The following is a 26,051-nucleotide window of genomic DNA, read 5'->3' as shown; positions in this document are numbered from 1 at the left end:
TCACAGCAACCTTACCCTGCTAGAAATGTGTGATGTACAAACATCACAAGATATGAACTAAGACTGGAGACCGGAAAGCCAGATCTGTGTCGTTCGGATACGCGTGCGATAAGCGTATTCCACGAAAAGTCCAACGTCCACACCGTAGATTGTTCAGACGATTCGCGAGAAATGGCCCATTCGGTATAAACAATGTTACAAGAAAAAATTGTAAAATCACAGTTAGGGTTGGGATGCGTGGTTTCGTTTCACTGCCTAGGATTTCAACGTTCCGTAATGCTCAACATGAAACAAAAAGGCGACGAGAATGTTCGCATAGTTCGTTACCGCGTATGATTAATCGTTGCCTTATCCCGTTGGGCAATGTTACGAGCAAGTTGTGAAAAGAAAAACGCAATATCTGTTTAATGTTAGCGAATAAGCGATGGATGCTAAACTTTGATAATATCGTCACCCTGCATGTCGACCCCGGGATGGCATTCTTATTTTTGTGTGGACATTTCTTCTTACTACCGGTGCCATAAGCACACGCATGTCGAAAGTGAAGAAGCTATTCATATTCGAACAAGTGTTTTTTTTTTTTTAAATATTCACCCATAGTACGTTGTACTTGCTTCCAAAGTTATTTAAAAACATTTTGCCTTGACGGTAGTTAATAAAACGAGAAGCACTTTTTCATTTCATTGTACATTTCATTTCACAATGACTTCAAGCGGCACGCGCGTGTGCCCTTTTTATAGGATACGGACGTTAAAGAGCACATAGGAGGGGGAAAGGCTTGCTCCTGCGCAAGGTAATTAATATCCAACCCGTATCGGGATGTAAGTATTGAAGCAGAAACAAAAGAATCATTCGTTGCTATTCTACAGATAAAGTAAAAGGTGTGAATGAATTGCGCCTATTTTAAAGGTTCCCAACGGTACGTTCTCCCACATCCCACCCAAAAAGGTCTTAACGGCAATCCCAGGAAATAGGGGAAACGATAAACAGTACACGGGAGCGCCATTAATGAGCTCGTTGCGCAAAAGTTTAGAGCTATATATAAATATGTGTGCGTGTGTGATCAAATTTGCTTAGGATTGTAAATGTATGAAACTTACCTATTACCTCAGGGCTTAGCATAAAACCCAGCCAGAGTGCCTTTGAGTTGCTATAATGGATACCAGTAAGATTCACTTTTATTTGATTTTCCTCTACATCCGAACCTTTGGACGAGCCGGAGAAAAGTGTTAATACGGCCAAAATATGGTTGTTTGGTACCTTAGCATGTCTAGCAAATTCAAATTACCTACCATAATCAACGATGTTTAAGCAAACATTAACCAGCGGCGGATCTTACGGTATGCGGAGTAGGCCCTTTCTTACTGCGCTTTTCGCCTTGTCTCATTTCAGGTCCCCTCAATGTTCCCCTTCCCTCCTGTATCGTTTTTAAAATTAGAGGCCCCAACTATAATTCCGCCCTGGGCCTCCAAGGGGATTGATCCTCCACTGACATTAACTACTCTTATTATACATAAATACACATCATTTCTAGCTGATAAACAAGTTGAATTCTCTCCCGGACATATGGGTGTTAATCGATCAAGTGTCCTGATGAGTCAGGGTAGAGACATTGAAAATCAAATTTCTCTTTCTATATACAGTTGTTCAAACGGATATGGAAGACATCCGAGAAGTTAGGGGGGGTGACCTAGGAGGAGTCCTAAGAAGTTAGGGTAGAGACATTGAGGATCAAATTTCTTTTTTTATACACTTTTTTATTTCCTATTTTTCAGGCGATAAATAATTTATTGTTTCTTACCGGACGGTACGCAGAGCGTTCGGATTTTGATTCGATCCGTTACATAAAGATGCAGTCTGACCAATGCATTGCACAGTGGTTTATTCTAATACGAAGTTGCTAGCAACACCGCAGGGACTATGCCATCAAAGGACGGCTACGTATCAGTTTCCCCGCGGACATACATAATTATCCGAGCACACCTTGTTTTGCTCGTCGAACAGTTTGTTCCCTTCACATTTGAGAATAACCTCAACAAACCCACCGGTCGTCAGCATCCCGCAGAACTGGTATGACGAACAATCATTTGGGGTGTTGGTTGGAAATATTCCGGCCATCGTGCATGTACCTGCCATACTGATGGTGGTTGCTCTGGTGGTAGTTGTCGTTGTGGTTGTGGCAACCGGTGTAGTGGTGGTCATTACACCCGTTGTTGCGGTACCCTGTACGCACTGATACTCTTCTGACGGTACGCAACGCAATTCGTCGTTGGCGAAGATTGAGCCCCCCGGGCAGCTCAGCTCAACGCCGATCAGATTCATCTTGCCATCGTACAGACACAGGTAGTACGATTTGCAGTAAATCGAATCCGGATTGGGATATCTGCCATGGAACGGGCAGACGAATGGTGTGGGTGTTGGGACAACTGTCGTGCTAGCAGTGGGTGATACGGTCGTAGGTGGTACGATGCTTGACGTTTCGTATCTGCAGCTGTACGACTGGGCCGAAACACATAGACCAACAGTAGGGGAGAAGATTGTGGTTGGTGGACATAAAAATTGAATCGGTGTGAAAGTTCCGATACTGTTTTTAATGCATAGGATGTAAGATTCACAGTTTTGGGATCCGCTGGGATCCGGATAACGACCCTCGGCTGGACACTGAAATGTTCCTGGTGTAGGGAAGCCATCCGTTTCAGAACCTATACTCGTGGTGGGTTCTAATGAGATGACGGTAGTTGGTGTTGGTCTAGTTGAGGTGGTAAGTTTGATTGGTGGAAGCGTTTCTGGTTCCTCTGTTGATGTTAAAACTGTTGTCGATGAGGGTACTTCAGATGTGGATTCTGACATGTCCGTGGTCATCGCTGATGTTGTAGGCTCAGCTTCAGTAGTCGTGATTGTGCTAGTGCCAGGTGGAGTAAGTGGTACATTTGTAGTCACTTCAGTCGTCTTACTGACTTCAGATGTGGATTCTGACATGTCCGTGGTCATCGCTGATGTTGTAGGCTCAGCTTCAGTAGTCGTGATTGTGCTAGTGCCAGGTGGAGTAAGTGGTACATTTGTAGTCACTTCAGTCGTCTTACTGACTTCAGATGTGGATTCTGACATGTCCGTGGTCATCGCTGATGTTGTAGGCTCAGCTTCAGTAGTCGTAGTAGCGCTAGTGCTAGGTGGAATAAGTGGTACATTTGTAGTCACTTCAGTTATCTCACTGACTTCAGATGTGGATTCTGACATGTCCGTGGTCATCGCTGATGTTGTAGGCTCAGCTTCAGTAGTCGTAGTAGCGCTAGTGCTAGGTGGAATAAGTGGTACATTTGTAGTCACTTCAGTTATCTCACTGACTTCAGATGTGGATTCTGACATATCCGTGGTCATCTCTGATGTTGTAGGCTCAGCTTCAGTAGTCGTAGTAGCGCTAGTGCTAGGTGGAATAAGTGGTACAGTTGTAGTCACTGCAGATGTCACAGTAGTGGAAGGTGTAGGTAACGGGATACTTGTTGTCACTTCCGGTCTCAGAGTAGTTGATGGAGTAGGAAGCGGGATTGTAACTGGAGTAGTAGTAGTCGTAACCTTGCTTGTAGTAGTTGTTGTTAGCTCCGGAGGTGTTACCGTGGTTACCGTAAACTTTGGGCAGGTGTACATATCCCCGGTAACGCATTTTAGTTCGATGGCTGAGAACACATTACCCGTGGGGCATGCACTGAGCTGTGGCATTAGCTTGCCGTTAATAGTTATGCACATGTAATATGTATTACAATCTGGTGACTGTTCATTCACAAACCGCCCTTCGCCATGACACTCGAACGTGTCCCCTGGTGCACCTAATGTACTGCTTGAGTCTGGCTCAGACGTTGTAGTGCTCGACTCGTGCGGACAGATGTTCGGTGGCGATGACACGCACGACTTCTTTACCTCCGAAAATATGGTAGATGATGGACAGGTAACAAGTGCCGCTATCAGCGATCCGTCGGTGTTCGTTGTACAGAGGTAGTACGATTTACAGTCGGTGGACGCTACGTTCGGAAATCGGCCTTCTTCCGTACACTGAAATCCAACTGCACGAGTCGCCATCTTGCTGGCAGCACTACCGCACTCGTACGTGGATGCATCCACGCATCGGCGCAGTTCGTGCGCGAACACGGTCGTGCCGGGACACTGGGCAAACACTGGCGACAGCACGTTGTCGGAGTTCACTGCACAGATGTAGTATGTCGCACATGTGTCCGACTCATCGTCCGGGATCGCACCAACCTGTTCACACTGGATCGTACCACGCGGTCTGGTATCGGTCGCCGAAAACTCCTCCAAACTGTGCGCTGGCAGTGCCTGCAGCAGTAGTAGCACGCCACTAACAATTCCCCGCATCAGCGCTTGACGCATTGTGTTTCTATTGCTGCAAAGTTCAAATCTTCTTCTGGCTGGACGTTATCCGTACGTATCGTGTCTTGGTTCGCGCTACACTGAGTTCGGATGTACATATTGGATGTAGTTTTTATAGGGATATAACAACCATTATCACCCTCCCGGTGCCATAAAAACTGAAAGAATTCGAGTAACTGGGCGCAGGTGGAGTAGCTGGTGGCGAAGCCTTGGTTCTCAAAATTATCCAGCGCTCTTGGATGGGTTGCACATCGTTTGCGAGACGGTTCTGCTGCCTGATAAACAAGCAATAAAATGACTGTTTCGTGCGAAATTAGCAACAACGATAAAGGCGTCCAGTGGACCGCGCACAGACCATAACACCGGTCCGACGAAAACATCCTCCCGAGCCGATGTGGAGTCCCAATGCGCTTGTGTGCTGGCCCCGAGCACAGTACTAGCAGCGTCACGGTAATCTTTTTCCCCGGAACTACCCTTCCCCCCCCCCTGCACCCATCACCTCCCTCGCCTATCCGGCTGTTTGGATGTTGGGAAGGCGGGGGAGTAGGGTGGACGCAGATCGAAAAGGTGTGCAGAAAACGGAGAAGACATGAGTTACTTCACCCGGGGGTTAATAGTTTTACCGCTGAGCATGGGGCGGTACCGTAGAATTATCAGCTGCTAATAGACGCGGTACGTACGTAAAAGCGGGCTGTGTGCACGGTACGGCAGTTAATGAGCAAAACTTATCAGCTTATTGGCAAAAACGATGGCAGCAAATAAGATTGTCTGTTTTTATCGTCCGACGATAAGTGGGCTAGGGAAGCAGCTCATAAAACAAGCGTTTTCGTCCCATCCGGGATATGATCTGTGACGCCGTTTTGGGATACCAACCGCCCCCCCCGGAGGCATTGGCAACTACGGCAAAACCATCGCAACCACGGTTCCACGTGTGCGCAGCAATAGCGTAGCTTAGCAGATGTCGATGAGCCGCACTGTTCCGGGAAGGATTGTTGGGAAAATAATGGGCGGCGTTACGACAAAACGCTTGTAACTAGGAACCCGCTGCAACAAAAACAGGAAGGTGTGATGGCACACGTAACACGCGGTAAAGGTGTATGCAAACTATATCCATCAACTGTCACACCGATCTGCGGAAACGCGTAATACACGGGTAATATGGGTTAGTCATGCTATCGAAACCAATCCTGTGTCCTTGTACTATAAATTGTTGTGCATTGTTGACAGATAGACGACGCTATAGAAAGAGGCTTATCTGGTCGCGTAGATTATAGGAAAGACGCATAATCAAACATTCCGTGCATACCTTCTTTTTCGGCACTGAATACCCACCATTATCACGCTCATTGAACCCCTAAACGTTCATGGTACGCTGGATTCGTCCACGGATGAAATTGCACTACAGCGTACACGCACCGTCCAGAAGACACCAGTGCCATGGGTGCAGCAACGATTACGTTGACAAATCATTGATTCTCAAACGAAAAGGGGTAGGTTTTATTGAATGAAAATGATGCCCCCGCGCGTGTTGCGCTTACATTTATCTTTGGGAGGGATCTGGTGTGAGAACAGAACAGTAACGCCAATGTTTCAATAATGAGGTGTTGTATACACTATGCAATTTAACTTGCAACAAAAGAGTAATATTATTTCCATATTGCTGCACCATTCAGAAAATGTCCACAACTAGTGATTGTTCTCTTGTGTTTTTGCTGTCTAGTTTCGTTGTTGCTGTTTTGTTTTAAAAGCAAAAGATGTGCATCTTAAATACCTGCGTTCCACAATTCGCTTCTCTTTGCCGCGTATGTGAGCAGCTGTATACGGTGCTATTCGAGTAGCGCAGAGATGATGCAGAGTGTAAAACAAAACAAATTAGTTCGAGATGAAAGCAGCACAACACAAACAACCTATTCCTTTCTATCGCTGGCCAGGTTGCGGTTGCCGGGCAGCGGTTTGTTGAAGGGTCGTGGTATTTCGAGCTCATCCGAATCCATATCGTTGTCCGACAGGGAGAGTGAACCGGCGGAACGCATCAGCGGCATATTGTAGCCCTTCTTCAGCGGCATGCTGGACGGTTCCGATGCGTACCCGTCGTAATAATCATCCTCGCTCGACGAGTAGCCACGTTCCGGATAGGTTTCCGGCACTTTGCAAACGATTTGTGCCAGATCGACGAAGGAATATCTGCGAAAAGAAAGAGGTTTTGCAGTACATTTAAGATACATCACCAGCGGAAGCGAAACGCATTACTTACTCGTTCAGCGAATGGGTGGCCTTTTTCGGTATCGGATGTACGGACCATTGGTTGAATCGAGTCAGGCGTCCATTTTCTGCCATGTTCTGGAAGTACGCCTTACCGTGCTCGTACCCAACGTTCTTAATCTCGTCGAAGCTGCCGAACGCAAGCGTCTTATACTTATCGATCGGTGGTCGGATATATTCACAGTAGTCGCTCTTCTTTACTTCCTACAAATACAATACAAGCATTAGGTAATCAATTTTAAAATGTATTGCGTAAGCCATATTTACCTCGAGCTGACGCACGCACGATACGTAGGCAAGGCGTGATTGTATATCGGGCAGATTCGGCACCTTTACCGGTGACGTGAACGGATTCCAGCGCTTGTAAAGCAACCACCAGCCGGACAGATCGTCACCGTAGTCGGTCAAATCGGTATCGTCCTGCGAACCCACATCTATCGCTATAATATGCGCGGCACCCTGCGCACGCATTACATCCGCTAGACAACGCCAAGATGAAAGATGAGAACGAAACCGAAACACTTAATTGCTCGTGAAGGAAGGGGAGTTTTTGGACAACAAAACGAGTAAGCAACTGTTTTTCGCTATTTCAGAGTCAAAAATTTGAGTGAATAAAACAAAAACAAAATTGTAGACCCCTACTCATCTACTACTAATGTTGAGGAGAGTACCTGTTCTCACAGTAACCTGGTTTGATTTATGCTTTTGCTAGGTTAAATGTATGGTGTCTATGGCATGTTTGGGAGTTCCTCCTGGTTGACCTCGTCTTACAAACTAACCTCTTACAGCGCTAAATCGAACTCCAAAGGACATGACCCCTCTTTACACTGTACATTGTAGTTATCGCATACACACACACACACATATATGAGTGGAATTAACGGTGTGTTGTAAAAAGGAAGATGGCACTGTGAAATACAAAAAGAAGCTGAGCGAGCAACTGTGTGTTTGTCTGTGTGTGTGTTTTTATCTCTCTGTGTGCGAGTGATATCGAAGGCTACTATCAATCGTTTATGTTTGTCCGCTTTTTTTCTGTAGAATGGTTTCGCAAGCAAACGCAACTGACTGTTAGGTAGGTAGGTTTCAAAGGTTACAGAGAAAGCGGTAGAAAACAAAAATGGAAGTAAACAAAAAGTTAAACAAAAATTCACGGAGAGATTCAATTTACCTGGCACATTATTTGTATAGCAACCATCTAACAGCAGATGGCCATCGCGTCTATCACAGATAGGGGGAAATATACCGGCTACTGACATACTGGCACGTACACAACGCCACAGATCTCCTGATTTTGGGTAATAACGACACAACAAACTTTTAGCAAAAAAAAAACAAAACAAAACAAAACAATACAAAAAAGGACAAACCAAAGAGCACAAACAGCAGTTGCAGCAGCAGAATCGCCTACAATAAGCCTACAATGGGTGGCAGGAATTGTTTGCAGTTCAGGAAACAATAACAAAAAAGAGGAAAATATACAGAACAGGAGCAAGAAGACAGGGTAAATAAAGCAGGAGCTTCATTCTGTACAGTATGATCGGTTGCTGTGAAGCTGGAAGTAAACAGGGTGAAGGAAAACCACAGAGTGCAGAGTGTATTGCATAATATAACAAGAGGTACGCGCGCGCGCTTTTTCTTACAATGTTCATATTTTAATTGTTCTTATTTTTGAGTGATTTAGTTGTAAAACCCACAGCACAGATAAGGCAAATGCAGTAAAGAGCGACCAAAAAAGGAAAGAAAGATGGCGCTTATTGTGGGGGAGCTGATGGATATGGCAATGCAGAAGTGACCATTTTGTGTGGTGAACAGAACAGGCAAGACTTCTCTCCTCTTTTCTTTTGGGCATCATGAAGTAATGGACGAACATTCGTAAATTTAGGGGAGGGTGCGGCGGGAAACACAAAAAAAAAGAAAACAGAATGCAATAAGAGTTGAAGGTCGATGGTTGAAAAACCTCACCGCTAGTGGTTGAGCCAGCTACTCTGCTAGAGAAACGTTTGGCAGCTGTTTGCATGGTTAATGATGTTATTTAACGTGAATAGCTGCTAGTATTTATTGTGCGTGGGTAGGTTAACAAACAGATATAAACTATTGCTGTGCGAGTTGTAGATGGGCTGCGAATAGCTTGGGAGCTGTTCTACCACTAATTGGAGCTATCCGATCTATACTGTCACATATGATAGGGGGTTCGGTAACAAAACGTGTGGCCAGACGAGGGACCAGTGAGGAATTCCAAATAGTAACGTGATAACTTCCAATACTGATGATAACTTGCTGTATGATTGCGAAACCATTTTTTTTTCTCTCTCTCTCTCTCTCTCTCTCTCTGTGTCTGGTACACCAACCACACATAAACAAAGGTTAGTAGCGTAGGTACCTTAAACTAACATGGCCAAGATTTGCCACCATACATAACCTAGCGTTCAGCTGCGGGTAATGAACGGCGAGATCCTGAATTGTGCTTAACAACTAACCCTCAGTCGCTTTTAGACACCCTTTTTGACACTGACTCACATAATTATATAAAGTTGCATAACTCTTGTCGTCCATAGTCGCTATTTGTCGTAACGCGTTACTTGAAACTTATGTTAGTGGAATGTTATCAGTTTTTGGGAGATTTGAGAACTTTCCCATAACCAGCTATAATGCTTATTGTCTACACGCAAGGATATCGTAGAATTTGTTTTGTTTTCGGGTGATAAAATCTTCGCGTTCTTGCAGATGTTGCATTTTGTATATGTTCTTGTTCTATGTTCTATGTTTATGTTCAATGTCTCTGAATCGATGCGTTTTAAACAATGGTTGAACAAATACGTAATTGTGTAAACTTAAGGACTGATATATGAATTCTTCGAAACTCCACTATACTCATTAAACAAATTAGTTATTCTATCAACTTTTAGGCCATCATTTTGAATTCCAAGAAACTCCACTGTACTTATGTTTACATAAATATATGACAATGCTACCGGTTTTGGGGGCGAAAGAATGAACGCATACACAACAACATTTTAATTACCTGGGAGATTATTGACGTACCCACCATCCAGCAGTAGGTGACCATCTGTTGGATCGCATAACGGTGGCATGTACCCGCTCAGCGACATCGACGAACGAACATAACGCCATGTTGAACCTGTGTTATTTCATTGCGTATTGATAGTGATAGAGTGCGTTATTAAACGGTTTCCAACCCCCATGTTTGCCAATGACGGTATACGGCCGTAGCGGTGTTAGATCGACGTGATAACCGATCAGATGGAAACGTTGGACTCCCTTCCCCAGTTACAGTATATATTGGCGCTCAAACTAACACACTGAGATGCAACACGTTTGGTGGGTGCTTTTTAGTGTGGAAATGGTTCATGGGAACAGAACAGCCTCGGTATGGAATAAGGAGACCACAGACACAGACTAGGAGCTGGTAATTTAAAAACCGAAGAAAAAAAAACAATCACCTGTGGCGGAACACAAATCGCTCGCTCATTACAGGTGCAAGCAGAATACGAGCACAAGCATGGATCTGCTTCAAAAGATTAACGGTAATGCAACAACTCCAATAAACTTGAACACATTTGATAGAAAGTAGTTCGTGCCGATCTGCGCCACTACTACAGTATACAGATATTGGCGGTTAGGCTTATATATATGATAAAGGTCGACATAGAAACAAAAAAGGCACGAACGACGAAGTGTCAGATTAATACATGCAAGTTACCAAACACCTCGGGACTTAAAAGTGTATCCTTCATTTTGCCGAAAGATAAGAGTGAGAGAATAAGAGAGAGATAGATAGAGAAAGAAAAATCAGGAAAAGGAGCGCGCGCGCAAGAGAAAAAAAAACAAGAGAAGAAGTAGAAGAAAGAGGGAGGGACGTCAAGAGAGGGGTGGCAATGAAATATGCCCTAGGCAGGAGAGCCTAAAACAAACACAGTTTGCCATAGCGAATGGTGGGGGAAAGAGTAGTTGGAGGCTTCAAAATGGTGGTACGAAAACAATGTTTAATTTTGATAACAGGATACAACCAATTTTACGAAAATCAGGCAAACAGAACCATAGGGTACAATTCACTATATTGGTACATCTGCTAAAACCAAAAATTTGATGTCCACACTGCTGCATTTTGTGTACCATGGGGAAGAACACAACAACAAAAAAAAACACACACAATCAAAATCTAAAAGATGCTACATTACCGTGTGTGTGCACCCTGGCACAGCTGGCGGAGATGTCGGTGGTAAGGGTGAAGTATGGTATCCACAGGTCCTCGATGCAAATGTCCCCGAACGTACCACGAATGGTTTGATTGAAATGGCGCCCGGAAAACATTGACGTAATCGGGTACGTGAGATCACGCAGCTGTCGACTCCATTGGGTCATTTTCTGGAATAAAATCGAAAAAAAGGTTTCAATTCAATGCCCTATTGCATTAAGTTCTATAAATGCTAAACTAAAAAGATAACCATCTTATAATTCTTTAGGAATTATGCAAAAAGTATAACGACCCCTTTACATTCTCAATTGATCAATTGAGAACAATTGATACTCGATTATAAAATAATTATATAATTGTTTAAATAAAACTGCATAGCGTACAGGAATTGATACTCACCGTACACCATTCACGGGCTTTTTGTGTCATGGTTGTAATGTTTTTCTCCATACACCACAGCGCTCCCATAAACGCACCGATGCTGACACCGCCCACCATATCGATAGGAATTCCAGCCTCTTGAATCGCCTTCAGCATACCTACATGAGCTGCACCACGAGCACCCCCGCCACCAAGTACGAGGCCAACTGAATTACCGGTCAGCCAACGGGCCAAACGCGAGAAATCACAATGAATGTAGGGTTCGTTCTTCATTATGCGTTCATACAGCTCAGCCTACGAAAAGAGGATAAAACGAAGCATTAAATGTATGTTATTGGTTATTACAACATCAAATCAATTTGCAATTTGCACAATTGCATCCTCATTGCGCCTACAACTTCACTTACGATTTTGTTCTGACTGCGGCGTGTAAACATTCGCTTCGGGCACTGGATGTGATGGTGTCGTGACACCCATGCACGCATATTCAACCAGCTGATCGTATTATTGGGACAAGTGTTACCATCCTCCGGGTGCAGCAGAACCAGCTCCTTCGCCGTACGGATCGCCAACCGATCGATCTCCTTCTCCAGTTTCCCCATCATGGGGGACCGATCGCCGAATCCAACGATCAGTATGACATCGGCCTGGCGCAGGCACCTTTGCGTCCACGGACCGAACGAGTTGTCACATTGGTAGAGCGTCATATTGTGTCGGTCTTCTTGCTGCCCGAGCCAACTCGTGAGCCGGTACTCGTTCGGTGGTTCCATGATCGATGCGCCGAGTGCCTTGCGCACGATCTCGGACGTGAGCCGCACAGTCGAACCGATCGTGCTAAGTGAGTGGTATAGTTCATATGTGAACGGTGACATTGGCACATCATCACTTACCGCCACGATCGCCACCGTCGAGTAGCGATGCTGAATCTGTTGGTTCGTATCGAACGAAACAGACGTGAACGAACTGGTGGCGATCGGACGTGAACGCATCGAGCCAAGTATGCGGTGGCTGAGCAGACTGATCAGCTGCGTCACCACGATCGGGTACTTAAATTTGATTGCATTAAACAGACCTTCGGGTAGCTTGGCCAGCTCGGAGTCACGCACGGCCATTACCGTCGTGGTACGTGGCGTCTCCGTAATCATCTCAATAATCCCGATCAAATCACCTTTACCGTATTCGCCCACAATTTCCTTTTTGCCGTTCGGGTGCGTTGTGACCGACCGAAGACGCCCATTGAGGACGATGTAGGTGGAATCACTCGTTTCCTCCTGCCGGTAAACCGCTCGCCCAGACTCTATAAAGTTCCAATCGAGTGCAAAGTCACATTGTCGCACTAAAGGCGATAAACGCTTCACGACGCTATTCGCTATATCGAGCACTACTGCAGGACGCTCTCGCATAATTCTGTAATGAAAAAATAATACTACAATTAACTTGGGCAAAAACAACAAAATGAATGAAAATATAAATCGTTTAACATACTTATAGATGACATCCTTGTTGAGCAATCCTACGCGAGAATTGTGTTTCGCGCGGATCGTGTACAGGCTGCATTCTCCTGTTAGCACCGCCAAACCGCCCACCACATCACCTGAGTAGATGGTGACGGTGTGATTGTCCATCTTATCCCCGGCAATCTTGTTGGAATCCTGCGCAATCGGGCCAGTTTGTGGACACTGAGTGAGCGTAAGCCCACCGGCAATAACGAAAATTAACATAACATCCTGTGAACATAAGAAATAAAAAAATCTTTGTATTTCTCCAGCCTACCAAATACTGCACGTAATTACTTACATCCAATACACCCTGGTGGACAAGAGTGGTACCAGGCGATACCTCTTTAATCAGTATGCTGTCTTCGATCGTTTGCTTGTGCGTATCGGGAAGATCAAGTTCCTGCATGAAGCCATCCACTGCACACGCCTTCAGCACCGCGTGATCTATCGGTTCGATCGGTAAGGCGGAAGTTCGTCGAGCAACGTTGTGCTGTCCTTCGGACAAATCTACCAGCATGTCCGGTTTTATTTCACCCACAAGCGAATGCGGTACGGGATGTACCTGATCGGAAGGCACACGCCGATGGCCGGGGCTGCCCTTTGTCTGGGGCGCAATTGGAATCTTTTTCCGCTGAGATGAACACTGCGCAGAGTGACAAAATCCCCATTACATTAAGGTGTTTTTGGTTTTTTTGGAAAGATTTTGTTTGTCTGTCGCAACTTACCTGGATGTATTCCGTGCTCAAGCCAAGATAGTTGTGGAGTGCGGTTATAGTGACACGCTGCAAACGCACCATTATTACCTGTATGACACGCACCAGCAAATCTGGACATTCGCTAAAAACTTGCTGAAACGCAAACATTGGCAATCTAATCACCTGCGAATTTTCCATCGCCCGAGCGGTGACCGTCTTATACTGGCTAGCATTACCCTGTAACGGATGAAATAAAGGGCAAGTTTTTATGAAAAAAATCTCTTTCGTCTAATACACGTTTCAATTTAATTACCACTAGCACATCTATGAAGCTGAGAAGAGATGTCACTGATTCACCTTGCCGTACTACCTTCAGCGTGATGGAACTCCCATCCGGATTGTTTAGGAACACATTCACCTGTCCCGTCTGCACGATAAATACACTATCATCCGGATCGCCGACCTTAATCAAGCTTTCGCCCGCTATTAGGTTGATAATCTCCGTGTGCTTACACAGTTTCAAAAAGACAGGCTTCTCAAAGTGGCCAAAAATGCGGATTGATTGTAGCATGTAAAGCGCGTCCGGCGGTACACGATCGTTGCCGTCGGATGCAACCTCCAGGTATTCCGCCGGCGGCTCGATCACCAACAGTTGGGTTGGTGTCACGTCCTTTCGCAACAGAAGCCGCTTGGCGAATCGCATCACCGCTCTCCGCTTACGACCCTGGCCACCGTACGCTTGGCCTGATATGGATTTTACCTTCCGCAGCATCCGACGTCCGTAAAACATCATTTTATCCCTTTTGCGGAACCGCATTTGAGACGCGTACTGGTTCTGCAACTGCATTTTTTCTTCTAGCTCTGAAAGAAACAAATATCACGCTAGAAAATGTGCTATGGTCATCGTTTATAATTGTTCATACTTCTGAGATGTTTCCTACGCCATATGTAGATGGTGACTATTATTGCCAAAATAGCTACCAACAGTTTGATTGCCCATGATAGCTGGAAGTAGGAGTTAAGAAGCAGTTCAAAACAATAATCACAGCCGGAAAGGGGTCAAGTAACGTGTCAAGGTACTTACATTTAAGTCTTCCGTGTTGATGGTGTACCAGGAGTCCTTCAACATGGTGCCGTAATCGGCATACGACTTCTTCACTAACCCTACTATATCCATTATTGCTAGAATTGGAACACAAAACACAGAACAGTCAGAACAGTTTGCTGAAATTCATTCTATATCTGTAGTCCACGTTTATTATACGAATCTAGAACACTGTTTGGAAAGTATCGCTCACCCGTACTCACCATAGTATCGATGCCAAATGTACACAGCGTACGACGACAATTGTAAAAGGTTCCGTTTGTTGCACACACCGTCAGTACCGTGGCAATCGGCGCATCATTAGGAATGTCATTGCAAAATGAACTAGAATCGGTGCACTGATTACGGCCAACCTCAGCACTTGCCAGTTTTACGCATTAAAGTGAGTTTATTTTGTCGAACGCACACTTGATTGTAGAAACAACAACCAACTCGCTTTGGCACAATGTCAAGAAGTGACAAAAGCTAACTGCGAATATTAAACACATGCGTCGGGTGTGCTCAACCACTTCTGGGGCGTGAAATTCAACTCGTGCACAATTAACGCAAGTTTGATAAAAGTCGTATCAAAACTGGCAATGGATTTTGTTTAAAAACTCTGTTTTTATTTTCTGTGGCGTGATTCGTTGCGGTCTTTGTTTTGCTGCCTACTGTCAAATAAAGGCGAGATTGTGTATGACTGTTTATACTGTCGGGTTGAAATGGTGGCCATACAAAACTGCTGAATTGCATCCGTATTGCTGTATGGCTGAACATAGCATAGGAAACAAACATGTTACAAACCCGCATTACTTTGACGTATTATTACTTTAGCGGCGTTCACACTACTGTACAATGGTCCGGAAATAAACCGTCGTACTGAGAAACATTTTTAAAAACGATGATTAATGGCCCCGCTTTCGGCATACTTATTGAAAAAAAAATCACTCAAAAGGCGCGTAATTTCTTTTTTATTATGGATTCCACCGCACTCTCAAGTACTTAAAGTTGAGGATATAAAATTTATCATTGATCATATACGTGGAATACGGAAAATTATGTTAATTTCTTTAAATAATATTTAATATTTCACTTTTCCAGAATATTGATTAAGTTATGTCTTATGTCGTCGAGATAAATAATTTCAATAAAATAAACAATTTGTTTGCACACTAAAATAGATCAGAAAAATATTAATAGTTGATAAGCAACACAGCATCTTGTACTCTCCAACGCAAGAACTAAGACCTATCGTGTCGTTTGTCCAAGATGAAGAAAAAGAATAACAATTGTCAGTGGAGGATCAATCCCCTTGGAGGCCCAGGGCGGAATTTTTCAAGGGGGGCCCATAATTTTGCTACGGCATTATCGGTGTTAGGGAGATGTACTTCAAACATGATGTAACAACACCAGCAAAGTCTTGGAAAGAAAGCTCCCTTGCGTACATCTCAGCGTTCTGTTGCGTAGCCCTGTAAACGGGCATAGTAAGCTAGTCTCTATATATAAACGTTTTTATGCGCTAAGGAGAACGATAACGCCACTACTTGGATCGCCATTAGCTGGTACGAAATTCCATACAAAACCAGCTGTTTTCAGATTGCCGATACCAGGAGAGCATCCACGGAAGAGGTAGCACCTAGTACAGCAATTTTGGTCGAAAACCGCCGAAAGGTATGCAATGTTTAAACACTAACTTTCCCGTTGGTCGTGAAAAATTTCTTCGAAAACTACCAGTTTCCGAATTTAAAGTACCAGGAGAGCATGCACGGAAGAGGTAGCACCTGGTACTGCGCCGTAAGGTATGCAATGTTTATACACTAACTTTGCAACCAACTTGCAACGCAATGCGCCGTAAGGTATGCAATGTTTATACACTAACCTTGCAACCAACTTGCAATGCAAGTTTGGTGCAAGCAAGAAACTTGCAGCAAGATGGCGCGCAAGATGGCGCCCAACTTCGTACTTGCATGCAACAAACTTGCATGCAAGCTTGCATGCAAACTTGCATGCAAGTTCTTGCAAGCAAATTCTTGCATGCAAGTTTGCATGCAAGAACTTGCATACAAGAACTTGCATGCAAACTTGCATGCAAACTTGCATGCAAACTTGCATGCAAACTTGCATGCAAACTTGCATGCAAACTTGCATGCAAGTTTGCATGCAAGAATTTGCTTGCAAGAACTTGCATGCAAGTTTGCATGCAAGCTTGCATGCAAGTTTGTTGCATGCAAGTACGAAGTTGGGCGCCATCTTGCGCGCCATCTTGCTGCAAGTTTCTTGCATGCACCAAACTTGCATTGCAAGTTGGTTGCAAGGTTAGTGTATAAACATTGCATACCTTACGGCGCATTGCGTTGCAAGTTGGTTGCAAAGTTAGTGTATAAACATTGCATACCTTACGGCGCAGTACCAGGAGCTACCTCTTCCGTGCATGCTCTCCTGGTACTTTAAATTCGGAAACTGGTAGTTTTCGAAGAAAATTTTTCACGACCAACGGGAAAGTTAGTGTTTAAACATTGCATACCTTTCGGCGGTTTTCGACCAAAATTGCTGTTCTAGGTGCTACCTCTTCCGTGGATGCTCTCCTGGTATTATACATTCGGAAACAGGTAGTTTTCGAAGAAATTTTACTCGACCAACGGGAAAGTTAGTGTTTAAACATTGCATACCTTTCGGCGGTTTTCGACCAAAATTGCTGTACTAGGTGCTACCTCTTCCGTGCATGCTCTCCTGGTATTATACATTCGGAAACAGGTAGTTTTCGAAGAAATTTTTCACGACCAACGGGAAAGTTAGTGTCCTGGTCCTGGTGCAATTTCGTTTGTACTTTAAAGTCACAAAGTCGATATTCTTCTCTGCATTTAATTTATCACATAGAAAAAAATGTTTTATATAACCAAGAAAGATATTTTTGATCAATTTTCTACCTTGTAAATAAATTTTTTTTTACTATAATTTAACTTTGTTTTAAAATTTTCAAAAATCGCACAATAGGCACAAATTTATTGGGGCCCCCAACACGGCGAGGCCCTAGGCGACCGCCTACTCCGCCTACCGTTTGATCCGCCGCTGACAATTGTACTTATTACAGCCAAACTCACCACTGGCCTGTTTTACGCTTTGCTTATCTTGCAGCAATGAAGCAGTCATTCCAAAATCATGTTTTAAAATAGGCCTTATGTGGTTGTTAGATTAGTGTAAAGAGAAATGTTTTGCCTTTCAAGACTTATAATGATTTAGGATATAGCCACGAAGCGGCAAAGGAAGGCCCCAATATGTTCCTTTCCAATTGCTTCTAACAGGAAATATGACACTAGCCATTCATACCAACTAACCTCAAATCTTACAGGGGTTCTGTGGGAAATGTGCTAACTTGGTCGTCACGGCTCTGCTAAATGCTTTTGTAAGAAAATAGAGTAGATGAAACAAAGATCTTGATCTTGTAATTGATGCAGTAGAACATCTTCAGAAGCGACACGCGAATACGGTTTGAACAATCCAGTAAACAATATGTTCAGTTTTTTCAGGTTCATTCAGGTTCACGGTGGAAATCTAATCTTCAAAAATCTTCTAAGTTGTGATTTTGACTAACTAAAAACAAACGATTTTAATTAACAGATTGATCTCCAGACTAAATTCATTTTTGACTAAATGTACCATTCAATTCAATTCTGTATGTTTGCACATTTCCCCTTTATGATTGCAAATTTATCTCCATCGGCTCAATATATCCCCCTATGATTTGCAAAATTCCCCCGAACGGTTATTTCAAACGTTCCTTTATATAATTCGAACTCCTGTAATTGGAGGACCCAACAAAGCTTGAGCGATAGGTTCGTGCAAACTTGATTATATTAAATTTTCTTTAGTTACATCGATTTTCATCACCATTTGGAAATGAATATTTTTTTTTAATTTATTCTAAACTATTCTGCATTACTGGAGGCGCCCAGTACCTAACAATCCCGCAACGTATAAATAAAGTAAAGGATTCTCATAAATTGCAAACAGCCCTTGTAAGGTTATGATATTACAATTTATACTTTGCTATTTATACTATTTTCAATATTAATCGCATTAATTTGCTTTCGAAAAAGAACCAGCAACAAGATTATTAATCCATATTTAAGTGAAGTACTGGGCGCCTCCAGCAATATCATTTTGTATGAAGGAAATATAAATAAATTCATAACATTTTGATGCTACCGAAAGTTAACGAAATATTTGCAAATAAAAAATATGTATGCTAATAACAAATGGTAAATGCAGCGGACACCGGTCGAGACGGAAATGATGACAACAGTTTAACATATTTTGTACCATAATATCTTTATTTTACATGCTTTGTTTGTTTGTTTTTGTTTGTTTGCCAGTGTGTGGCTGTCTGCAATACATAATGTTCTATTTATGATCCACGCGCTATCGTGTTGGAAAATTGATATGTTTTGGTTTGGGTCGATTGTTGTTCACTTAGCGTTCGGATTTTTGGTTTTTTGGTATTTTCTATGCCACACTTTTTGTTTTGCTTTGTTTTGCTTGGTTTAAAACTTTCTCTCGCCCTCTGTCCCTTTCCACGTGCTTCTCACTCGCTCACGCTTTCTATATATATAAAATAGACACTTTCGGATTATCTTGCTACTTCCCGTACCTTAGGTGTTAGGTTTTCTCTTTATTTTATTATTTTCCTAATCTTTGTTTTTTTTCTTGCTGTTGTTGCACTATTTAAACCACTCAAATATGCTTCCGTTGCTGTTCAACACTCAAAGAAAAAGCTAAGCATAAGATTCTTATATTAAAGCTTAACTATCGAAACGAAACGTATTCGGGGAAGGGAGGGAGGTAGGGGAGGGGGTGTACTGACGAACGCAAACGTGTCATTACATTACATATTACACTTTTCCGTGTCTTAATAATTGTATATTTATGTATATGTATATATATATGCATGTATATGTATGTAAATGTGATAATTCCTATAAATATTCATCGTTTTGTATTATCCTCATCATCAATAATTCACGACTAAACCGTCTAATTCATTTCATGCCGCTCTCTTCGTATTATCTGCGGCCATTCCTCACATCTATAACACACCGCAACAGCACACAAGTGCAAACTATCGTTACGAAATCAAACATCCATTTTGCAGGAAAACCAAAAATGGCTATTCAACGACGTGACCGGAGCAACTAGCTCCAGGAACCATATGGTGCTAATTGCCACCCGTCCCCGTACGCGTACCGGTACGAATATGCCGAAGTTGCCGACGAACCGTTCACCCGCCAGACCAAACGTGATTGTGAGTGCTTTCCGCCTGAGTTTTGCATGAAGCACCCAAACTCCCGTTTGGCCGCGTGTGGTGTTGTGTACAAAATAGTGGAAGCAAGCGGTGGCGAAGCGTCTCCGTACAAACGGATATTACAACCATGCCTCTGCCTGCCACATATCGCAATGGAAAACGTGCTAAATGCTACATGGTTTAATTGAGCAGTTCAGCTAACGCTAACGGCGCGCGCAGAGAAACAAACTAATCATGACATCCCAATTCGCAAAACGATACCTTTTTGTTTTGTTTTTTTTTGTTAGACAAAGCCATTACAGACAGTTTGTTCTACGCCTACCGCATTCTACAAACATTGTGTTTTGAGAGTTTTAAGTTGGGCTTTACATCTGTCACTGTGCCTTTTATTTTAAATTATTTTCACTCTGTTTCATCCACTCGCATATTTGGTCTATTACCCCGAAGCCCTCCGCCACCGCAAAGGGTTTGTCACAATATAAAATATGTATCAAGTGGCTACTCGGCTAAATATGTGTATCCAGTTCCATGGGTATACTAAACAACTACTACGGAGCACATTACCGGGTAGAGTTACTAAAGCTTATACTAAAGTTGTCTAAATGTCTTTTTGCTCACAATCTTTGTTGGTACAGTACACAAACAGTCGCCATTGATAATTGTGGGTAGGAGGGAAGGGGTCGAGGATTTCGGCTTAAGCACAACAGGGGTTAGGTGGAGACTACAGTGAACTCGCCTGTCCCCCGCCCAAAGGGGACCACCTAAGCAATGTGTGTATTCCGCTTAACGCTCTCACATTTCTGGGTCCAATGCACATGGACCGGTTTATTGGTGGCCCTATCTCCGGCCCTATCGCATGTTCATATGTATATAATATATGTATAGGTATATCAGTGGAAGTTTCACAACTATCGCAGTAAGAGCCGCAACATGGCGCCCCGCGGACATTTAGTGTAGCACTCTAGTGGTAGGTAGCACTCGGCTGCTGCTAAGTAGTATCGGTAAACATTATTGTGTTGTTATTGTTTGTAGTTGTTGAAACCAAACTAGCTGTGTATACGTGAGTAACATCTAAAATTGATGCGTTTTGTTAGTGTTCATGTGTGCTTGTGTCACATAACAGTAAGAGCTGTCCAAATACAGGTGGGATGGATAAAAATAACTAGTGTTGAACGAATCCGCATCATGGATCAAATCCTTAACTCGAATGAATGCGCCTCTGCATCTCAATGGTAGCTGAACTGAACCTTCAAAGTTGCATGAAACCCTCAAAGATAGCCTGAATTCCCTATAAATTCGCCAGGGAAGCTCCTGGGAAGCATACATTTTCGTATCCCTAATGACTGTTCTTTCTACAATCAGAATTTGTATGCAGATGCAGCAACCTTTTCTAAGCCAATCCGTGAAGAGTTCGTGAATGCAAAACAACAAAATGATTAATAGTATTGGCTGAGGAATTTGAATGACTCTTTTCGAGAGTCTCCACAACAGAGGCACGAAACATTTACTAGAACTAGTCTAGAACTGTGAGAAAATTAAGAAGTATAAGTATTAATTGTAGGAGAAGTAAAAGAAGAATTGCCCACTTTCGAAAGTGGAGAAGCATCAGCATTGTGACACATAAAAATAGCAATTAAGCCTTATTCCGATACACTGATTGGGTACATATACATGTATAGATCTGTTTCTACCGGTGTGCATTTCTTTTGTATTGTTTGCTACATTATAAAATGGCTTCGCCACAGTGCTTTGTGTGTGTCTGTGTGTGTATGTGTGTTTATTTTTCTCTAACGCACCAGGATATGCTAGCTTATATCTTAACTTTTATAGAATTGACGTGAGGTTCAACTTTTGACTAAATTCTTCACTGCCTTGTTGCACGCGATTTTCTGTATGATCGGTCTGTTCGTCTACCCTGGTTACTACCGCCTAACACTGTCTATCGCCGCATATTTCCTGCGCTTTGTGGGTTTTGTTTGCTTTTGTTGAGGAATTTTAGACGGTATACGTAAAAAAACGTATAAAAAGGGATTTTTTTTGGTTTTTGATTTGAGAGTATGCTGTGTGGATAATCCGGCACATTACAGTTATCCCTGGCGTGGCACAAACCATGTGTGCCATTTTATCGTTTTTTCTACTACTAACACTAATACAAGTAGTGTGGTTGGACGACGAACAAAGCTCTTGGCATGTGTGGGGGTAGGGGGGGAGGATTAGGATTTTTGTTTGTTGTAAGTATTTGTTATCCGTTATTTGTTACTGTGTTAGTAGTTCTGGAATTCCTTTTCTTGTTGTTAATTTTTCTTTAAATACTTTCCTCCTAAAATTGGACTATAACGCTACAAGACGAAAACCAAAACACCAACATTAGTGAGGAGTTTTAAGAAATCATTTTTTGCTGTTATTGCAAATTGAGGGAGTTGTGTAAGGAGATAAAATTGTGTTCAAAATTTTCCTGTACGGCATAAACAATAACTACTTCTATTTTATGAAAAAAAAAATCGGTTGTTAGTATGTAAACAAGTGAATAGACTTTGCCAATAAACGTAACATATCGTAACGACACTTTTACCACCAGAAAGGGCACATTTTTTAAGGAGCCGAGGGTTGATGGGGTTGATGTTGGGGTGGAGGTCAAGGAAAAAACATTTGGCATGCACGTGTCCTGAACTATTCTTCAATCTTATTACATTGGACGGTGCGGCAGAGAGAAAAACGATTACAATAATAGTGTGGTTTTAAAATTTTCGATAACAAAACAATCATCACGAACCACTCACGCTAAATGGTCGCGCGCACACACACACACATACAGGCGCATTCACACATACACTTACAACCACGTACCAGATATTTGTATGTATATATTTAGATTTAGGTTGAGTAGGTTTTCGGTTTGTTTTTCTTTTCCTCATTTAAATCGTGAAGGCTAGACGTTCTATCATATCATGTTCAAAAACACCAACGCAACGCAATGTACGGAATGTAAAATCTAATATAGGATTTGTGTGTGTGAGAATGTTCAATTGTATTCTTATTTTTGCATCAACCATGCAATACTAGTTAATAGGAGTGGATAAATATACTAACGTTGTTTGTCTCCTGAGTGAAGGATCTCATCTATCTCGTGTAACTTGTGTGAAGAATTTGTAAACAAATCGCCAAACACAGGAAAACCACCATCTCTAACGCTATGAATATATGAATCGCTCTGTTTTTGCAAGTAAATACACCTTTGAACGTATATGAAAATATTATTATATTCCTCTGTTCCTGTGACATCATCTCAATACATTCACGCTCACTTTTCTCTCGCTCGTTCAAACATTGATAAAGGTGGGTAAATGTCATGTGGATTAGTTCCGTTCTTAATAGCCGATGTTGTGTAAGTGTCGTTGTGACGCTAGGCAATTCAAAAAAGCTTACGCTGCTACTACTTACTCTACACAAACACTCACATTGCTCTCCCCAAGGTTACGCGCACTAAAAAGCAACCCTAAGTAATATGCGTAAATGCAACCTGTCTACTATCTGTAAGTGTATACGTGTATGGATAATACATGTTATTCGACAACTTTCTTTGCTCAGTGTTCAGTCCAGCTGATTTTTGAATATGTATTACTACTACTAAACCTTTTACTTATGTGTGTGTTAGTGTTTGATTTTTGTTGTTTGTTTGGTTTAGTTCTATCGCGTTTCTACGCAAACTAGTACAAAATGGCGTACAGAGCTAGAGTTTTTAAGCTTAGACATCCTTCACACACTGGGATTACCGCCAGTTGCACTTAACGTTTCAAAAACTAGACTTTATATGGACTTTATATTCATATCTGTTTTAAACTTTTAGTCCGTTGTACATTTATAAAATGTGGTTTCGTTTCTATCGCCGCGCATTTAGATGGGTTTCTTTTTTTTTCCTTTTGGTTTTATTTAGAGAACTTTAGTTCAATCATTTACCTCGGGGATAGTATGCTTTATCATACTTTAGCATTTACTTTGAGTGCTTATGTGTATGTTAAACTTACAAACTGATCGAACAACTGCTAATAAAGTACACTACTAATATCTTCCAACACCGCTGAACGTTAGTTTCTACACAATACCACTAGCGCGATATTTGGTTGTATTACAAAAATAGTTCGAAAAATGTTTCGTTTTGAAAACAATGTCTAAAGCGTGGCCATTTGATACTTAAACCATTAAGGGTCTTTCCATTGCGCTGATTAATGTAGCTCAAATTGATACACAATTAATACATTCTTTTTTGTTTAGCTTTCACTACAGTACTACAACGTCTGTCTTGCTTGTGTGTGTGTCCCTTCCTCTCTGTGTGTTTGTTAATTATTGTTAATAGACATTGAAAGATACCTTCTGCTGCTATTGGTGAATAAATATGTTATTATCTATCAGCTGTACGGTTGACTAGTCGTTTGTTTTTGTTTAATTCGTCACAGACAGGCACTAATCTAGATATGTTGATATGTTGTTTTGTTGCTTCCTTTCATTTCCTTTTTCCTTTTTTTTTCTTCTTTGTAAGTTTAAAAGCTTTTTAAATGTCTACTCGTTAAACGCTTAGTACGTCAATAGCGGACTGTTTCGCAGGTGGTTGTAATTTAAATGTATATTTCTTTTCAAAACAGTTCGAAAGCAATCGCCAAACTCCTAATGCTCGCTTAATGCTCTTAACTCACTAAAATTTACCAGTCCAATGTACGCATGCACACACTACACACACAAGCAATCAGTAACCTGATGGTATGTTTCGTTAATTTTACAAGGAGATAAAAGATTAAAAATAAAATTGATTTGCTTATTTTTATTGTCATTGGAGCCTCGGCTACGGGTCACCAATTCATCATGCAGTGCCTAGATTTTTGTTCTGTTTTTATGATTTTGGGAAACGTCTCCCATACACTTTAAATTCTCAGCATTTCCAGCGTTAGCACTGTGCGTCTGTACACAGTTCTGAATGTCTTCCTGCAGTGCGCTAAAACAGATGCTATCTTTGTTTGTTGTACAAGTATAAAATGAAATTGACACAACATCGTTCAGGCATGCATCTTTTACTTTAAAGACAGAAAAGAGGTTCCTTCGATGGCATATCCATTCTATCATCCAGCACAGAAGAGTATTTTGACGCAATTACAGTGTTATGTTTGGGTTTTGTGCAGAAAATGCGCTTGCTGAGGCTCGTTAGCGATAACCGAACAAATAGTTTTGGCCAGACTGACAGAAGGCTTTGTTGTGCATGTACGACTCCACACAATATCATTACAATGGGAATAGTAATGTGAATTTAGTGCCCTGACTCTGATTGCTGAAAATTTGAATTCGACTCCAAATTCTACAACGGATCCGACTACAACTTCAACGCTGAATTCCTAATTCGATTCAAAATTCCAAGATTCTACTCTGATTTCCACCAGATTCGACTCCGAATTCGATTTCATATTCAGCTGCAGCTACGACTCCTTTTTCTGCTCCGAAATAGGCTTAGGAATCCATTCCGATTTCGGCTCCAGATTCAACTACAGGTACGTCTCTCAATTTTACTCCGCATCAGACACCGGAAGGGGGGGGTTCTTGATTTGCAGAAACGTGTTGCTCGTGATTTTACTGATCCTCTGTGGTTAAAAATCCTGTTTTGTTCCATCGTAAGGTCTTTGCACGGGTATGGCTCGGTACTCTGGACTCCTTGGGCCATATCGATCGTGTTGAGCGGATTCAAAGATCGTTCACCAGATTTGTATTTCGTAAGTTTTTGGGCAATAGTTGATCTAGCCTACCCCCAGACATCTGTATATTGACAAATGTCGTCTGCTGGAGCTTGAGTCCCTTGAAGTCCCTCGTTCCTCATCGAAATCTTCCTTAATTGCTTCCCATCTGCTCGGTTGTACTGACGCCCCTACTCTTCTGGTCTTTATCTATGCGTCCCCCCTCAAGTATCCTCAATCGTCGCAGTGATCCATTACTACTTGCGGTGCGTGCTTTTAATTCATCGTCCCATCTGTTCGATTTCCATTGATTCTCATCTCCTTTCCGTTCTCGCTTAAGATCCCTGCAATAGTCCCTTTTCTGTAATTTCTCGTTTCTCCTCAAATGCTGTCTATTAGTTTTTCCCCTATTTGCTTTTCTTTGTTAGGGTTAGCCTTATAGGCAAACAATAAAATATATGAAATACGAATATAAAATATGAAAGTGGTCTAACGACACTTAGTAAAAAAGATAGCCT

The 26,051-nt window shown here is 42.3% G+C and overlaps 2 protein-coding genes across 3 annotated transcripts; both read right to left on the bottom strand.

The window, feature by feature from the left end:
- Positions 1 to 1,798: 1,798 nt before the first annotated feature.
- On the bottom strand, positions 1,799 to 4,383 carry LOC128306482 (mucin-5AC-like). The gene has a single exon (XM_053044012.1). The coding sequence runs from the start codon at positions 4,381 to 4,383 to the stop codon at positions 1,945 to 1,947; it is 2,439 nt and encodes an 812-aa protein (XP_052899972.1). The 3' UTR covers positions 1,799 to 1,944.
- Positions 4,384 to 5,865: 1,482 nt separating this feature from the next.
- On the bottom strand, positions 5,866 to 15,150 carry LOC128306924 (neuropathy target esterase sws). Of its 2 annotated transcripts, none has more exons than XM_053044595.1 (14): positions 14,745 to 15,150; positions 14,521 to 14,618; positions 14,360 to 14,441; positions 13,750 to 14,297; positions 13,467 to 13,673; positions 13,040 to 13,384; positions 12,728 to 12,969; positions 11,650 to 12,649; positions 11,261 to 11,536; positions 10,845 to 11,031; positions 9,668 to 9,784; positions 6,913 to 7,124; positions 6,638 to 6,849; positions 5,866 to 6,567 (listed from the first exon to the last, which is right to left on the bottom strand). In XM_053044595.1, exons 2-14 carry the CDS (start codon positions 14,611 to 14,613, stop codon positions 6,291 to 6,293), a joined length of 3,798 nt encoding a protein of 1,265 aa, XP_052900555.1. In that variant the 5' UTR covers positions 14,614 to 14,618; positions 14,745 to 15,150; the 3' UTR covers positions 5,866 to 6,290. The 2 variants fall into 2 exon arrangements, with proteins under 2 accessions (XP_052900555.1, XP_052900556.1); XM_053044596.1 differs by lacking the exon at positions 9,668 to 9,784 and adding an exon at positions 7,814 to 7,930.
- Between the last annotated feature and the right edge of the window lie 10,901 nt (positions 15,151 to 26,051).

Source organism: Anopheles moucheti, chromosome X (genome assembly GCF_943734755.1).
Source record: "Anopheles moucheti chromosome X, idAnoMoucSN_F20_07, whole genome shotgun sequence".
In the NCBI taxonomy this organism is placed as follows: domain Eukaryota; kingdom Metazoa; phylum Arthropoda; class Insecta; order Diptera; family Culicidae; genus Anopheles; species Anopheles moucheti.
The sequence above is the reverse complement of the archived record's forward strand: the minus strand, read 5'-3'. Positions and strand labels throughout refer to the sequence as shown.